This window comes from Plecotus auritus (genome assembly GCF_963455305.1).
Source record: "Plecotus auritus genome assembly, chromosome: 3".
NCBI classification, from domain to species: domain Eukaryota; kingdom Metazoa; phylum Chordata; class Mammalia; order Chiroptera; family Vespertilionidae; genus Plecotus; species Plecotus auritus.
Genome location: NC_137772.1, coordinates 20,654,858 through 20,673,588, shown reverse-complemented (window position 1 = coordinate 20,673,588; position 18,731 = coordinate 20,654,858). Strand labels below are relative to the sequence as shown.

Genomic DNA, 18,731 nt, shown 5'->3' with positions numbered 1-18,731 from the left:
GTCAGAATTCTAGAATTGATATACTATTGTTCTTGTAGTGGAACTATTGTTTCTAAATATGGAAGTCCTTTACAACTACTCTTTTTGTGTTGTTATTCCAGTAACAAAAGCATTTCAGATTGAATTCATTTTACCCACTATCATGCTCTAATAAGAATGGGCATACCTTAAGCTCTAGTGTTACTAGGGCCATCGAAGGATTCTAAGAAGCAAATATACTTACAGATGCTCAACACCCATGGCCATGATTATTACTAATAGTTTATCTATGAACATCATGCAAAGCACCTAATGCAATTGAGTTCTGCTAGCACATACCTTATGATTTACACACAACCCTTTCTTCTCCAGAGTAAATAAGAGTAAACACTATCTTTTGGCATCAAAGAGAAGTGAACAAAACTATTCATTTTTACTAAAACAAGGGTGATTTTAAAAATTTGCCTTAAAGCCAAATTAAATGCCAAAAAATATTATCACGTGATTTGGCATATCTGATTCTCCTACTTCATGAAGAATGGCATGAAAGATAAAATATTGGCAGTTCCAAATTTTCAGCCTCATGTGTACCTGTGTAAACTTAAAGTATAAATGATCATTAACAATATCAATGAGCTTAACAATAAACACCTTGTATTGACTGATAGGGACCTTTTGAGCTCTTCAAAGTCAATTTTATATAAATTAGCTGGTTATTTTTGGTTAGAATATTTTTGCTGCAGTAAATAGAGGAAGCTCTATTGAGAGAAATACAGAAATAAAAACTATAACCTTTGAGGCTGGGTTACTTCTCATAAAGACATCACTCTACATGCTTCAGTAAGAATGTCTTCATAGATAGACAAGAAAAATGCATGGGAACCTACTTTCCAGATAACAAATTTGACATAATTTCAAAAGTATTTGGGGTTTTTATTTGTGTATTTGTTTCTGAACCAGGACTATAAATCCATATAGATATACCCTGTAATTAAGCAGGTAATTTTAGAATTAAATATATTCTACAATGATTATTTCATCTTACCTGTTTGCTCTCTTGAAAAAAATTTAAAATTCTAATATTGTTCATACAATAATCCACTTTTTTCATACAAAGAACTCGGTATAAGATATGTGAATAATGTGTGTGTATCTGTGTAGGCAAGAGAGAGAGAAAGAGAACACTATAACTATTAGAGGTCAGGAATGCACTTATGAGTCCCTTAAGAGAAGGAATGTGCATTTATTAGAAAATTGTCATGTATGCATCTTAGATGACAGTTTTGAGATCAGAGGGCACAGAACAACTAGGTGACGGGCATAAAAAATTTCACCCAATCAATTTTATAATGAGTATGAAATTCTATAATGATGTTTCCCAGGAAACTAGCATTATGGGATGGTGGTTTATCTCTATCACAAGATGATACAGAATATTTGGTACAGTAACACCAGAGCTTAAGGTATGCTCATATCAGCTATGTCTAAGCCAGAACTGTCCTTTCACTAATGTTGATCTTCACTCAGATACATTTTCCTAGTGTGAAGCCTTACTACTTTTCAGAGTGTGGTCCATGGACCAAGAGTACCAGCATCTTCTGGTTCTTGTTAGTGCAAATGCAGAATCCCAGGCCCTAGTCCAGAACTACTGAATAAGAGTTTGTATTTTAACAAGATCCCGGGGAGATTTGCATGTACATTAAAGTGTAATGTGTCAGGGACCCTGATCTCGGAAGATGAAAACTAAGGCTCGCAGCATCCTGGCCCCATCACATCTTGGATGTGAGCAGCCAACTGGGCTTCATTGGGCCTTAGTTTTCTCATTGATAAGATTAAGGGATTTAACTAAATGATTATCAAAGGTTTTTTTGTTTGTTTGTTTGTTTGTTTTTTACCATAACAGTACTGGGAATGGAAGCTCATCCTAGCACATGTAATCTGTGCCAAAACCCCTACGTTATTTCTTTTGTATGCATTACCAGTCAGGAAGGACTCAAGGACTTCTAAAATATCTATTTTGATAGAATAAATTTTTAAGACAACCATGGAGGTAAAACAAATCTCAAAACCTATTCCCAAGCAATTCAGGCGTTCAGCAACAACAGTCGTGTAGTTTTTGTGGATACCAAGAGCTGTTGCCAAATCAAATGGACGGAAGTGGAAACTGATTTTCCGCATAAGCAAACTGCAGTCTGCATTGATTGTGTAGAAAAAGTATGTGCAAAAATAAAAATTCATCTGCTCTGTATGCCCTGAATCAAGTCTATGGGATTACTTCTAAAAGAACAGAGAGACTGTCTGCCTTCTGACTTATTGCTATATTAGCATTATATGCTAAGCATCCAATCTATCACTTTCCTTGGAGATAAGAATACCATAAATTTAATCTGATTTTGAACAATACCCTTTGGAATGAGTCTGAACAAATCCCAAGAACTTTATTTCTTAGAAGAACCTGGTTGAATAACAATCAACCCTCTACTGTAGCTTCAAAAATACATATATCATTTGTTCCATTGATTAGATTAGAAGATGGAAAGACTGATTTTTTTTTTTTACTTTGGTATTTGCTCATAATGTGATATGTGATCTTTTTTTCTATATTTGTTCTTATTGAGATGAAAATTCACAGACAGTTTGTCTAACATTAAGTATCACTTCTTACAACTGACCCTGACCTGCAGCTCCCCATCTCCCCACTTCCACACCTGGGTATGGTTTTCCTCTCAGGCTCTCATAGGGGAGCCTGTCCCTATCTCTTTGACTGCCCTTATCTGTCTGTGTTGTGATTATCTTTTTGTAAGGACAGTGACCACATTTTGATCATTTTATCTCTAATGTTTATTATAGTGCCCGGCTCATAAAGGGCTCTCATAAAAATATCTGTTAAACTGAACCTGCTATAGGATCAGACTGAAGTGTTCAGTATAAACTGCATCAAAGAGAATTTCATATAGTCAACTGATTTGCCAACTACAGGTCAATATTGAACTTCTTTTATTTTTTTAGTTTACAACAGATGCTCTTCTGTAGACTCCTAAGTAACTTTTTTCTAGGGGCTCCCAGCACCCTCCTCACAGACTCCCTCCCCTAAATAGAAATTTTTACCATTGTGTTGGGAATTTGAAAAGACTCTAACTCTTTAATGATAAGTCTATCACCTCAAATTTAAACCCTGTTACTGAAATGCCAGTTTACCTAGGGTTTAATAAAGCAGTACAATCTAGTAACCAAGACTTCTACACAGCATCAGTAAAATATAAACTGCCCTTAATGATAAACTTACTGTACAGTGAGAATCCTAATATATTTACTATATAATTGACCACAAAGTCATGTATTTGGAAAATCAATTTAGTGTTCATTGTATTTTTTATATTCTAATTGAACAAATTACTTCCCATTTTTTGGTGGGATGCTAAATATATTCAAAGATATTTACAGAACCCCCAATTTCTGGTTATTTAGGGTTTGCTAAATTTATAAACCATTATAAATGTGTTTGGTTTTTTTTTGGTTTTATAAATGTATGGTCAAGTTATAAATCATCCTTAGGCATCCTTTCTCTTTTTTTTTCTTTCCTTCCTCCCTCCCTTCCTTCCTTCCTTCTTTCCTTCCTTCCTTCTTCCCTCCCTCCCTCCCTCCCTCCCTTACTTCCTTTCTATCCTTAATTTTCTTTCCTTCTTTCCTTCCTCTCTCCCTCCCTCCCTTTCTCCCTTCCTTTCTTTCATTAATTTTCATCAGGCCTTCCCTTGATGAGTTAGGAGAAGGGAAACAAGGTCCACGTCTGATGTTTCCTTTCTCTTTAGTCATCACTCTACAATGACATATTTGGATAATTTTAAATACCTTGTCTAAAAAGGAAGTGTCCTTATTGTCTTTTTGCTTTACCTCAGTACTAGTTTTGGTTATTACCTTCATATTGTAAAACATCTGAAATGATTTCTTTGGTGTCTATATTTATAAATATCAAGTAATCGAAATACCAACAACTATACATTCAGGAATATCAGTGGGCTTAAGTGTTAGATTTTCAGACCTTTGCTCTCACTCTGAACAAACTGGAGTTGGCAGTGTGAACACTAGTTCAAAGAGTGCTGATGTTTGTCTACAGGGATTATATTGCAAACACAGACTTTTATCACCCCTTTGCCTGTTCAGCATTCTGGCTGGACCTCACCCACTCACTGGCTGAGAATCTGTGTTGTAGATTATTTTTTCCCAAATGTACTGTTACTATTAGTCTGCATATTTCCAAGATGACCCTCATTCTGTTATCTGCCTGTAAGGGAAATTCCTAGAAGTTTGTATATGCTTTTCTAATTTGTGTTTTAGTGTTTTTTTATGACATCATCTGCAAAAGACATTTATTTCCTCGAGGGAATGCCTTCTTCAACATCATTTAAAAAATATCAAATATAAAATGTTCCAATAGCATTTCCTTTAGAAACAACCATATACCTCCCTATCTCTGTTCAGCTAATACATATCATTCTTTTTCTTTTTTTTATGATGATCTGGAGACTAATTCTCAATTCATGAGATAAAAGGATACACTTGGTGGCCACACTGGACTCATGGGCAAATACTGAGGGGGAAAAATCCAAGTTGCCCTGGCCCTCCAATGTTGTCTTTCAGTGTCTAAGACACAGAATCCCAGTAATGAGGATGGCAGTGTTTATGGATTAACCCATCCTTGCTTGAACCCTGTGGTGCCCTTCCCAAAGCTGTTTGCACAGCTTGTTCTGAAATGCTCATCTGTACACCAAAACCCTGCCATTGTTTATTCTACATGATGTATCTGTAAGTTTGGGGTCAAACAATTCAATGGGATATGGGATCAATCCACATCCCATACATCTCCACATTGTGCTTGACACAATGACATATTGACTGCTAACTTGTGGCTAGGTCTTCCTCTCCAGAGAATGCCTTTTCCTGTCTCATCAAACAAAATTTTGTAAATTCAGAACTTTACTATTTTATCTACTCCACCAACTGCATTTATTTGAAGAAACACCTAAATATTCACATTTTACTTATATCATTCAAAATACATTTTTAAAAATTGTGCATTGTATTTTTAAATGGACTCTATGTTTCTCAAAGTGAGGGCTGCAGACTCTTTTTCTTTCAGTCTCTGCTTCTGACTAGTTGAAGTCCCTCATACATTCCCTTAGTTCCCTAAATATATTTCACAGCCCTTGACACACCTATAACTATAATGAAATTAATTACTTGAAATGCATTTATTACTAGCCTATAGACTCCATGTAAGCAGAGACCAGCATGGTTTTGTGCATGACTTCATATTAGGCACCAGCTCAGAGCCCGCCTCAGAGAAGGAGCTCAGTAACTATACTAGTATGTGGCTCTCTGGCTGATTTTGGAACAAAGCAAGCAAAGCTATTGAGACTACTTAGTCAGTGCACCTGATTTTAGACAAACCTGCACCTTAATTGGTTCCTATAAAAACAAAAGGATTTCCTCCAATCATTTAGTGAGTGAAAGTCAGAAAGAGTTAATATATACCTAGAAGCACACAGCAGGATTCTAGATACATGAGGCACACAGAAGAAATGGAAGACATGGTCCTCTGAAGAGCTGATGATCTTGACCTAAGACACAACAGTCCACCTACTCTCTCTGACAAATGCTTCTGTATCTGTTAACTGTCACAGCATTTAAAAACAGAAGGGCCATAGGTAAGTGTCACACTCATTCTGAAGCTTGAACTCTTCCAGGGCTGGAGTTAGAGCACAATTAGCGGTCTGTTCTTAAGGACAAGTTCTAACTCAATATATATCCCTTGTATCTAGTCCACATTTCTCTTTCTACTGCCAAGATGACTGGGCTGCAGGACACAATTATGAATTTGAATTATGGTGTCCCTTTCATTATGCTAATCTAGCTGCTAATCAGTATTATAAATATAATCATCACCATCCATATGATGCCAGGATTTTATAAAACTTTAACCTTAGCTAGCGTTTTTTACTTTCTCTCCCCATTTTACCTAGTCCTCAAATTTCTCTAGCCTGTATGGAAATCTTCTCTAAACATCTGCTGTGTTTATGGTTTCCTAGTCTTGCTCCAGAAGATGCTATGACTCCCTGTTAGCTATCACAGTGTCCAAAATCCTCTGCCTGGCCTCTGGGGCTTGGGAACTTGCTCAGAATTTTGTTTTACTTCTCAGAATGGAGCTACTGGTTTAGATGTGCATGCCACCGGGTCTCACAGAAACCATTACTGCAACCTCAGTTCCTGTCTGCTATATAAAAAAGATTCCATAAATACTGGCCATGTTTATAAAGTCTTCTCCAACTTATTCCAATCGTTTCTTTTCCTTCTTTAAATTCTCTTTACCATAATAATCAGCATTGTGCCACTTGTGATGTATTCACTCTAATTGGTTCACTATTTCAGCTACTTAATTTTCCTAAACAGACTAAGTTCCCTGGGAAAGAGACCATGCTTTGTATTTTCAAAAATGCCTGACATAGATGTAGCTGTTCTATAAACAGATGTTAATTAATATTTCATTTACTGAGTTTAATTTACTTTAACATTTGTTGTGACCTAAAATCTACAGTTATATATTTTTCATAATTGTCTCCTATAATTATACAACATAGGGATTATACACTGAGTGGCCAGATTATTATGATCTCTGAACGCATAATAATCTGGCCACTCAGTGTGTGTGTGTGTGTGTGTGTGTGTGTGTATATAGATAGATAGATAGATAGATAGTGGCCTGGTGCATGAATTCGTGCATGGGTGGGGTCCGGCCAGCCTGGCCAGGGGGAAGGGACATGGGCGGTTGGCCGGTCTGCTTGCTGGTCAAACTCCTGGTTGAGGGGACAATTTGCATATTACCCTTTTATTATATAGGATATACACTGAGTGGCCAGATTATTATGCGTTCAGAGATCATAATAATCTGGCCACTCAGTGTATATACTACATAGTTTCATAAAAATTAACTATAAAAAATCATAAGCTCATGCATGTTTGAAGAACACCTCCCATCTTCCCAAGATTTGTGTGTTTTTGTTTTGTTTTTTTTGCATAAAAGGAATATAATGAACAGAGCTTTGCAGGATCTGTCCAATGCAAAGCCATAAAGCTAGCTGGTGGCCCTGCTGAACCAAATAAAAACTGCTAGTGTTAAATAAGATGAGGAATTGGGGATTAAATATGATAATACAGTCTGTTAAGGCAGGTGTTTATATTTTTCCAATGTCTACAGAGAGAATGTAATACTACCATGTACTTTTTATTATAAGGAAAAAAAAATCATGCTTTTGCCAGAGTTAGAAGTACTTTAGCAGAAATGAATTCATTTAATTTCACTAACTTCCTGGGAAGAAATTTGGAGAACATATTAGCTCTATGTTATGAATTAAGATATTGTCCAGGGAGTTGAAGTAAAAGGGCTCATGACTGTTTACCAAAATTGGTAGTAAAAACTCTAGTCCCCTCATGGGGAAGCCGCATCTGTCCATGGGACAACATAATGGGTTTATAAATGTGTTCTGGTATGAAATCATTTCTAGATTTTTAAAAAAATCACATCAACATATTCCAAAATAGTTCTCTATTAAAACAGTTTGGAAAAACAGACATACAAGAATGAGAGGGCGGGTAAAGTTGGAGAAAATTTAGGCAATGTCATGTTCAACTGTCTTATTTCTTGAACCATATGCCTACATAGGGCATCAGAGGGTAAAAGATGAAACATTTCTCTTCTCATCTTCATATAATAGTCACTATTTTTCCTCAGGATAAATTTTAAATTACTAGAGAGGGAAGAGAAATATAAACGATGAAAATGACCGCTTAAATTCCCACAGTGCCCAGGGGCAAAGCCAAGTAACCAGCAAACCTCCCCTCAGAGAAGTGTTTAACTGTTTTAAGGGGAATCCATTGGGGACACCCTGTGCTAACTAGAGAGACAAAAGGGATTTGCTGTAAAGTCTTCAGCTTCAACGCCCAAGAAGACAACCGTGGATTAGGTGACCAGAGAGACTACTTGGAAACGTCCCTGCCTGTGGTGCTTCTGAGTCATGGCTTCAGGCAGGAGTAAAGCTGATTTTCAATGATGTAGCTCATGCTTCAGCAATGTTTTGCTACAGACAGATGGTCCATATGGAAACTATGAACTGGCTTCACGTATAAGACCGTGATGAGCCAAAGCAACATTTTCATGTTTTCTGCTTCTAGTCAAGTGGTCTAGTTTACAACATATTATCCTCAGACATGGTATCTTATGTGTCCTGGTTTTCAATTCTGAGTTGTGATTATTTTTAATGCTATAAAATTTTAAAGACACACTTTTATTTAACAAAAAGGTCTGAAATATTTTGGGTGTTAACTATATTCCAATACTTCACTTAAGGTACTGGCTTGCTTTGATGCCTCAGTAAAGACATGGTCTAAAGAGGGGGTTTGCTTATCAAAACCATAAGCATCAAAAAGTTTCTTCCCAACAAGATCCAGTAATAAGCTTTAACACTTTTTTGAGACATTCTAATTACAAAAAAATCAAAATCAAATTATGAAGCCAATTTGCTGAGAACTAGCAAACAACATAACCCACTAGACAATGAGTTTGGGGGATACAGAGTGTTCAGTCATGTTTTGCTGCTTTAATAATTATTAGAGAAATAACAAGCATTTATTTCTGGATTTTTCTGGGCTGAACTTAAAATTTATAGGTGAAAAACTGTATAGATGAAAAAAATGGCAGTTGTTGGCACAATACCAAAGTGGAACAAACGAACAACACTTTTGTGATTGCATGTTTTGTATAGCATGTGGGAGGGCTGCAGAATCGCTGCAATTAATATGTGGAAAATAGCTGCACTGGTTCCTTAGAGGTATATGGAAACTATCACATGTACTCACTCAGCTTGTAAATCTTTGCAAAGGCTCTGATGAAAAATGATCACGTTTCTTTATTATAATTAAAATATAGTGGTCTCAGATGTTTTTCTAAAGAAGTAAAAATATGAGACATAGATAATATGAGCACTTTGTTTAAAAAAGAGAAGAACTTAAGGAACTATAATTTAAATGTTTTTCAAGGAGATTTATTAAAATATGATTGGATTGTATGCCTGAGATTAGTACAGAATAACAAGATGTCCCCATATAATAAATGGACCTCATATTTTATAGATTATAATTCTCAGCTTCTGGTATTTTTTTATTTTGATCTGAGAAAACCTTAAAGAAAACTATAAAATTTATGCCTCCTGACTCACTATAATAAGTATAGGGATGCCATGCTTGTGTTGTATTTATACCAAGTCGTCAGAACCAAAGACTGAAACTGACCCATTTTAATTCTTTGCTCTAGGTACATAGATTTGAATATACTGGTGATCAAAAAGTAAAACTCTTAAGATTAATTTTAAAACAATAAACACTAATAGTCATGTGAAATAATTCAAACCTGGAATATATTTTTCTATACGTTCTTTCATTTTTATCTTACTTTAAATTTCTGAAAAGACTTTTACCTATTAACTTTATTTTGGCTTATAACAATTACCTATCAAAGAGATGTTTAACAATCGAGGTGATTCCTAGTCTTTTATTCACTCCGACAGATGATATTGACTTTTATAACTTGTCAGCTATACAACCAACACAACTTGTCTTCTCCTAGAACTGCTTCTACTCTTAAAAGAAAAGATTTTGAGGGGAAAAAGCAGTTCTGGGAAGTACCTGTTTATGAGGTTGCATGAGACACTCTGCAGAGAGTCCATGTCTAGAACAGCACAGGGAACAGTGAAACATTTCTTACAAAACGGCATTTTGTTCAGTGTTATGATTGTAAAACATGTGTCTTTTGAGATGTACTTTATTACTAACAAACAATGAAGGGTTTTTTTAGGACTGGCACATAAATATTTGTATACCACTTACATGATGTATGGGATTGGCCTTCTTAATAATTTTGTGTGCTTCCCCCGCCCCCATTTTGCTAATTACTCTATTAGCTCTTTAACAAACTCGTTCTTCTTTGCCAACACTTAAGTCACAAGCTAATATTCTTGAGCAGAAGTCAATGTTTATCATGGCATGTTTTTCTTCTCATGTAGGACAAGCAGTGCTACTTTAGAACAGTGGGACTCCATCATTTCAGTGCAAGAGTGAACATCCCTGTACAACATGTGGCCTAAATATCAAGAGTTTAATTTAAATGCATGGCACAATAAATATGTGTTTTTTTATGAGACCTGTTAATATTAACTACAAGGTTTAAATATTTAATGTACTGATAATTTTATTGTTTTATTCTGCCTGTTGAGAGCGAATAACTGTGATACTTCTGAATGGTGCATCAACTCCTTCAGGTGATAGGACAGAGTGCTATTATAAACATATCTATAAAGAACAGTGCATAAAAGAACATTCTGCCTTCTTCACACAATGCTGCTACAACACTAAATCCATTTCCAAACACATGCAGTTTGTTTTTTTTATAATTAGCGAGATCAATCTAAATTCCATTTATAAAAATGGTTATGAAACAGTAAGTTACTGTCAAGTGTAAGAGCTGTGTTTGCAAAAAATCTTCTGTACTTTTGTATCTTTTAGTTATTCTATTTGTTTTGCTGGTGATAACTGGGGTAAAAAACAACATTATCTTTCAGCTTAATTCACACATTGGATGGAGAAGTAGGTACCAATAGTTAGAGGCCTCTATGATATTAGCACATCTCTTTTAGGTAACAATGATGAAAACCATGAAGAAAGCAACTTTATAAACATGAAGGCAAAAAGGAAAAACAATCGTAAAAAAACAACAACCATAATTCTGAATATAACAGAGATGACAAATGGTGTGAACTTTTGAAAACAAATAAAAAGCATTATTCAATAGGATGCAACGAAATTGGAAAAAGAAGCAACAGTACATCATGAGACACGGAGTCATCTGAAAGAAGCAGTTATGGACATAAGCCACAGAGAGGATTTCTTTCCTTACTTGCACAAGTATCTTGAGGGGTTTGAAAGGTCTTTCACCATGAAGCACTCGCCTCCATTCACACAGAAAGTTTTCTCCTTCTCTGCACATTTTACAAGATGGCTTGTCCCGGTGGTAGATGTGGATGTAGCTGGATGGAAGATAAAGAAGGGGAAAGGTTTAGAGCTATCTTCCCCCTTTCTAGGCATCCTTTAATCTTAAATTTCTTAAGAGGAAGTGGTCGAAGAAAGTGCAACAGACTCCACTAAATGTTCAGGCTTAATAAACAACAGCAAAGAAGTTAAATAATTTCTGGGTGTAGTTAAACAGCATACAATTATAAAAGGGTAACTATTATTAGCTAATTTAATTACAGTAATAGGAAAAGGGCTCAACATTTTTTATAACCAGTATTTTATCTTCTAGAGAAGTTGAAAAAGAGCAGATCTATTGTCTTTAAGTAAAATACATTTTCCAGGAAGGCTCAAAGATAGTGATATGAAGTCATATCAGTGCAACTCAATTTAGATCTCAATTTTTAATGGCAACTAATTGATAAAATTATTTATTTTGAAAATTATGTTTTATATGTATTTTGCCCATATTTTTAGATATCATATATAGCAAAAAAATACAAGGTGGCTTATTTGTTCCTTATGAAAAATTATATATTAATTGAATATATATATATATTATCATATACATTGGGGGGGCATTATTTTCAAAATTTCCACTCTATTCTAATTTCCAATCAGAAGAATATTTTTTGAAATGTCCAACTGCCGTCATACTTTGGAGGAAATGGAAAGAGTGTCTAATATTGCTAGAGTAAGCACAACAATATTCACCCATTTTGAATCATGAGTAGAAATTAGTCTTAATTATGGTTTTTAATATCTTCATATAATAAGGTTGATATTCACTCATCAAACTTCACAATGATCTGAAAGTGATGCACCCACGGTTTGGTGCATGGGTTAAATGAAGCCAAAGTTCTCAGTCCTGAGACTCGAAGGGCATTTAGTATCAGAACATCTCCTCACATCACTGGGAACACACGGGCAATACTCAGTCTCAACCCAAAGCATTCTAATGTACATAATGTGTATCAGGACAAAAAACAACACCAATATGTCCAGCCAATGAAGACTCCATTTACTCTCAGAAAAAAAAAAACAACAAAATCCACCTTTAGACAAAATGCTTTTCTTGTCTACTGATCATTCTTTGTAATTGTTAATCCTTGTCTTCCTTATTCTTATTTTCTTATCTGCATATGGTATTCAGATGACTGTTTCCTTTTATCTAACCTGTCATGTATTACTTTCCCATTTTCTTTTGCCTTTCTTTTACATTTTCTTCACAAGTCCGCATTTTGTTTTGACTTTTAACCCAGCTTCTCCTCTAACTCTGCTTCATTTTTACTCTGCCTGATAGAAACACTGATTAATCAGCCTCTGAATCACTCAAGACCTTTCCTGCCTCTTATTCTCCCGTTTTAAAATTAGGCCTGGTTTGGGGCCATCTCGCTGTTCTCAGCATGGCTTTCAGGGGTAACAGCAAAGGACAGCTGAAATGACTTGTATTTTGGAGATAGAGCTGGCCCAAATCCCACCTCCCACTGGTTTTGTGTCCTTGAGCAAGTCATTTAACCACCCAGGTGCTCAATTTTCTCATTGAGAAAACAGGGGCAATGGCTCTCTTACCGAATATTCGTAGAGATTATAAATAATCTAGGCAAAGAAACTGGCACAAAACTGGCACTCAAGGAATAACAGCAGGTATTATTCCTGGGCAAGTAGAGAGGCCATTCATTAATCAAATAAAAGATTGGTAATGAAAATTTGGGGATTTCAAAGATGCATGTTATTTTTGAGTTATTAGTTTGGATAATTAAATGGTTCAATTTTTGTATTATTATTGAAACAAAAAGTTCTTTTCAAAATGCATTTCAAGGTTTCCTTCACGGGTCTACAAGCCAAACAAAAGGCACCAGGGAGAGTGAGGAGAGAGGTCATCTTAATCTTCCATTATCAGCTATATTTTACCATCTTTATCAGGAAGAGGGAATGTAATTGGCAACATTTGGTCTGTAAAATTATAGACAACATGTCTATACATCACATAACATAATTTAACATAGTATTATATTTGAATGCCAAAAATGGCTTACTTAGGTGCTGTGTGTTAATATTTTCATTCATGGCAATTGCTTTTTAAAAAAATATTAGGAGGAAGTTTGCTTTCAGCGTTAAAGGTTTTGCGCTTAAGGCTTTCAACTGCTGACAGGATTGCATGGGATGACAAATTGGGCAGGGTATCCTTGCTGCCCCAGGTGACAGTGCAGAAGCGACCACCTGCCCTGGGCTGTCACCACTGACGCCCCTGCAGAGGAACGTAGAGCCTCATGTAGACCCCAGCGGTCTGAATCCCTGACAGGTTCTACCGATTACCCCTCACCCACGCTGCACAGCGAACACTGTGTCAGGCTCTTTCAGAACAAACCCTGAGGCTTTTGCTAAAAATAACAAAACCAACATCCCCCCCAAAGCAGACACTCCATATAAGTTGCAAACTAACAATAAAGATTAGTAGTGATATAAGCAAGAGACAGATGCACCATACCTCTTGCTTGGACTTTCTGATCTTGTGTTATCACATAGGCAAGATAAATGTGTGCTAATAGTAGAAATAATTCCTATTATTTTTAGTCTTTTAGAAATATTTTCCCCTGAAATAATTATCCTTTTAATGCTATTCTGCAGCTCCAAGTTATGACACATCCATTTGAACAGTTCATAGATCATTAGTTGAAACTAGCAGTGGGCTATCTGATAGTAAAGTAATTCCTGAAGACAATGAAGTAGCAACTGACTCATAGGGTCACAGACTATGGTACTTGGCCCTTTAATCTGTTAATAGCAGTGAGAACAAAAATGATCATAAAGCATCAGAGAACTCCCAGATGATGCAAAGGGTGAAATGACTGGGTACAGCTGTTCTGAACCAACAGGCTAACACAGGGGTACATTGTAATTGTCAGAAGAGCCTGGATGGGATGGTGATATGTGCTCCCTTCACATTTGCCAGGTTGTTGTTTTTTTAATTCTCCTTAGTTGAACTAAGTGGACACTCAGTCCTAAGCAGAACTATTAATTTTGCAGTGATATCTTTTCTCTTTGGCTTACACACGCTGTATTGCAAAGTCAGACCATTTGGTAATTCTGCCAGAAGTTGATGAAACAGACAAAGCAGCCCCTTAAACCAAGCTGTGTCAGCCCCATTCTTTCTGGGAGCTTTGGGAGGAATTTATTAGAGGTGAAGCTAAAGGTTTTGCAGATAGAATGTATCTCAATATATAAAAGAAGACCCACATAGCTGTCCCTAGAAGGAAGTGAAGTAGATCTCTCTTATTCAGTCCTTAATAAACGCTGCCTCCCCGCTGTGTGAATAGTTTGTCCTAATTTGGGAGTCTGCCATCTTCTAGTAAGTGTTAAGTGAACAACAATTAGGAGCACTGCAAAATAATACTTCATTCCTTTTATGTTTGCCATTTCTATGAACACACTTTCCTTAGATGTTTGCAACTACATTATAAAGAAGAAAGTATAAATAAAGCAGTAACTTGTTATCAGAGAAAGCACTTCGGGGTGTTTCACTCTTGACCTGGTCTCTCTTGGCAATTTAGATCAGGACTAAGATTTTGGAGACTAAGATCATCATTTCCATACTCTCCAAATCCCATATCCCACATACTGACTCCCGCCCTCCCTCCCTCCCTCCCTTCCTCCTTTCCTCCCTCCCTTCCTTCCTCTCTCCCTCCCTTCCTTCCTCTCTCCCTCTCTATTTCCTTCCCTCCCTCCCTCCCGCTCCCTCTCTCCTTTCTTCCTTCCTTTCTTCCTCCTTCTCTCCTTCCCTTCTTTCCACCATTCTTTAATAATTGCCTATTATGTACAAGGCATAATGATAACAACTAGAGTTACTGAGGTTAAAAATTGTAAGACTGAATAATTCTCCCTAAAAGGAGACCTTTATAGGTAAAATGTAGTGACCTAAACACTGGAGTTAGCTAAGGCTCTATTTCTCCAGTAATTGTTTGTGTGACTCCTGTCCAGTTAACCTGCCTCAGTAATCTCAGTGTAAAACTGAGATATCTCGGAGTGGCTGTGAAGTGTGAGAAAAGTCTTCAGCTGCAACACTGCACACAAATATATCATACTGTTACTGTTACTAATGGTTGAATAGGGATCAAAGAGAAGCTAAAACATTTCTGCACAGGCTCTGAAATTCTATATAATCAAGTATCAAATGTTGTTTTTTAGCGAATTATTGTTCTGTGAAATATGAAGAGAGATGGTCTAATTTGGAAGGGTAACCACTGCATGATTGTAAGCAGTAATCAATAATCTACTCAATTTAAACTTTATCACAACTGCTTGTCACTAAAACTGCCTATAAAAATAAATGGAAGAACAATTCATGTTAAAAGAAAAGGAAAATCTAACATCTTAAATGTGTAATTATTTTCACCTTTCAAAAATCCACATAATTCTTTAATATTTCTGACTGAACTTGCCAGTTATAGGAATTAAGTTCACTCACAATATTGTGTCATTTCAACAGTTTAAACCTATAAAATATTAAAAAACACTATGACATCCAAAGTATAACTTAACATTGGGGAAATCATCTTTGACTGCATACTTTTAAAAATATATGGACTATTGTAACTGCATGACTAACCTGGTGATAAAAGCAGTTATTACAAGTCTACCTTTTAAAAATATCCTATATAATAAAAGTCTACTATGCTAAGTGACTGGTCGTTTGGTCGGCCATTCAACCAATCAAAGCATAATATGCTAATGATATGCTAAGGCCGCTCAGCCACTTGCTTTGATGTACACTGACCACCAGGGGGCAGATGCTCCAACCAGTAGGTTCACTTGCTGCGCGGCCAATCATGATTGAGCGAGACAGGCTGGACATGCCCTGGAGCCCTCCCTCAGTCCCTCCCTGGCTGGCCAACCTCCCGTGTCCCTCCCCGGCCTGACCGTGCACTGGTGGGGTCCCTTGGCCTGGCCTGTGCCCTCCTGCAATCTGGTACCCCTTGGGGGATGTCGGTGAGCCAGTTCCGGCCTAATCCCGCAGGCCAGGCCAAGGGACCCCACTGGTGCACAAATTCATGCCGAGCCTCTAGAGTGTGTGTGTGTGTGCGTATGTGTGTACACACACACACTGAGTGGCCAGATTATTATGATCTCTGAACGAATAATAATCTGGCCACTCAGTGTGTGTGTGTGTGTGTGTGTGTGTGTGTGTGTGTGTATATATATATACATATATATATATATATGTATATATATATATATATATATATATATATATATATATTAGAGGCCCGGTGCATGAATTTGTGTATGGGTGGGGTCCGGCCAGCCTGGCCAGGGGGAAGGGACATGGGCGGTTGGCCGGCCTGCCTGCTGGTCGAACTCCTGGTCAAGGGGACAATTTGCATATTACCCTTTTATTATATAGGATATAACTGAGTGGCCAGATTATTATGCATTCAGAGATCATAATAATCTGACCATTCAGTGTGTGTGTGTGTGTGTGTGTGTATATATATATAAAAATATATGGACTATTGTAACTGCATGACTAACCTGGTGATAAAAGCAGTTATTACAAGACTATATATATGAACTAAAAATTAGGAGTTAATTAAGTGTTCTCTGTTCTATTGCTAAATATCTTCCCACAAAATCACACAATATTTCCTGTAGAAGTCTAGGCTTTTGCTGCTCAAGGCAGGCTAAAAAAATAATGCTGGAAAGGAAGGCTTACTCTCTTGCTTGTTTTAAGTGGTGTTTTCCTTATCAGTGAAGTAGACAGCAGACAGCAGCAACAGCAGGGCCATTACACAAATGCAAATTGCTGATAAGAAGTCACTCTATTCTTCTTTGACAATTAGCAGGAATTAGCAAGATTGTACAGTGTTTAACCCAAGGAGCAATCACTAGATACTGTCCTCCCAAAGAGAATGAGTCTTTTATGAGCAGTTTTTAGGACAATTCTTAATGATCTACTTGCAGGACATTAAACTAACTCTGCAATTTTCTCAATGAAATATAAAAAGTTAACATTTTTTATGTTCCAATATACAACTGTCACTCACTGCAACATTTCAGGTTGTTGTTTTTAAAACCGTACCTGTGAGATCTTCAATGGCTATGGATTTAGAAATCTGCATGCTTTCTCGCTCTTCGAGCTCTCAGTTTAAAAAATCTGAAATTATTATTCTTGCTTGGAATACAGCTCCTCTGCAATTACATGCTGGACGCTTAGAGCTCCCACTGGCCAAAAAGTGCTTCTGTGGCTCCTGCAAATGAAGCTCTGGAGCAGAAGCCGAGCGGAAATGCTGCGCTACCTAATGCAGCTTCTACAGATGTCACGGGAGTGACACTGGTTTTCCAAAGGGAAAGTCCGCAGCCAGACGCAGAACTACTCAAGCACTGTCATTCTGGGTGGGCATCTTTTTTTCCTGAATAGTAATTCAATGCTATGCCAAATAGCAAATAGGTACTTGAAAAGGAAAAAAAGAAATGACAGGGGGAGACAGAAGAAACCTGTGCTCACTTGGAGGTTCCCAGAGTCAATATTGTGATTTAAAGTAGCATACTATTGCCCGACCTGTGTGGTTCAGTGGTTGAGTATCAACCTATGAGCCAGGAGGTCACAGTTCAAGGTTCAATTCCTGGTCAGGGCACATGCCTGGGTTTTAGGCTCGATCCCCAGTAGGGGGCATGCACGAGGCAGCTGATCAATGATTCTCATCATTGATGTTTCTATCTTTCCCGCTCCCTTCCTCTCTCTGAAATCAATAAAAAATATACTTAAAAAAAACAAACTATCTCCTTGGTCTCTCCTCTACTGAACTCTGCTAAAGAAACAAAAAGGAAAGCCAGGGATGGATCATGATGAGATCATTAATGGAACCAGAACTTTCTAAAGTAGAATTAGGACATTGCACTTTATGGAACTAAGGTGGAAGTACTTAGAGGTTTGTAGACTACCTACAAGGTGAGTGTTGTCCAAAGAGTAAGTTGACACTAAGGCCAGTGAAGATTAAATGGTTTAAACAATGAATTTGGGCTTTGGAATCATTTAAACACACATAGAATGGGGGACCAGAAAGAAACTTAACATATTTTATAGTTTATCCCATATTTAAAAAGAGGATACAAATTATCTCAAAAGAATAATTCTGTGGTCTTTAATAAAGTACCTATAGCTAAGATTTCACAAAAGTACACAGGAGAGGCTGCTTAAGGTCACACAAGAGAATCAGGAAATGCTTGTTTTCTGTTTTATTAAATGATTTTGGGGCTGAAGCCGGTTAATAAGATTGTCTTTTGGTCTCTCTCTCACAAGCTCTCTGGGCACACCCTACCATTATTCTTCCTTCTTCAGCAGAATGAAAAGTGACCTTCGGGTATTTCTCCTCATAAAACGAAATTATAATTTTTGTTATAACACTGATCTCATTTGTAACTAAACAGAAAGCAGAGTTTTAGGTTCCCAGTAGTCGTTGAGCAAATGATATGGTACCATTAGATAGTATTATCCTTAGAAAAATAAAATTGTCAAGAAAGGTTATTTTTCCAACATACAAGTTGTAATTCTTTTTCTTTCTTTTTTCTTTCTTTCTTTCTTTCTTTCTTTCTTTCTTTCTTTCTTTCTTTCTTTCTTTCTTTCTTACTTCTTTCTT

At 36.7% G+C, this 18,731-nt stretch overlaps 1 protein-coding gene across 9 annotated transcripts in view; it reads right to left on the bottom strand.

Moving 5' to 3' along the window:
• LOC308245077 (pro-neuregulin-1, membrane-bound isoform) overlaps positions 1-18,731 on the bottom strand; it is a gene marked incomplete at its 3' end in the record, with an annotated part of 208,306 nt that overhangs the window by 25,711 nt on the left and 163,864 nt on the right. For 8 of the 9 annotated variants that reach the window (XM_080661781.1, XM_080661782.1, XM_080661786.1 and 5 more), the window contains one exon: positions 10,982-11,111. In XM_080661781.1, the coding sequence (XP_080517907.1) occupies positions 10,982-11,111 (130 nt within the window). Of the gene's footprint in view, positions 1-10,977; positions 11,112-18,731 lie in introns of those variants that run through there. The other variant, XM_080661787.1, reaches the window with a different exon arrangement.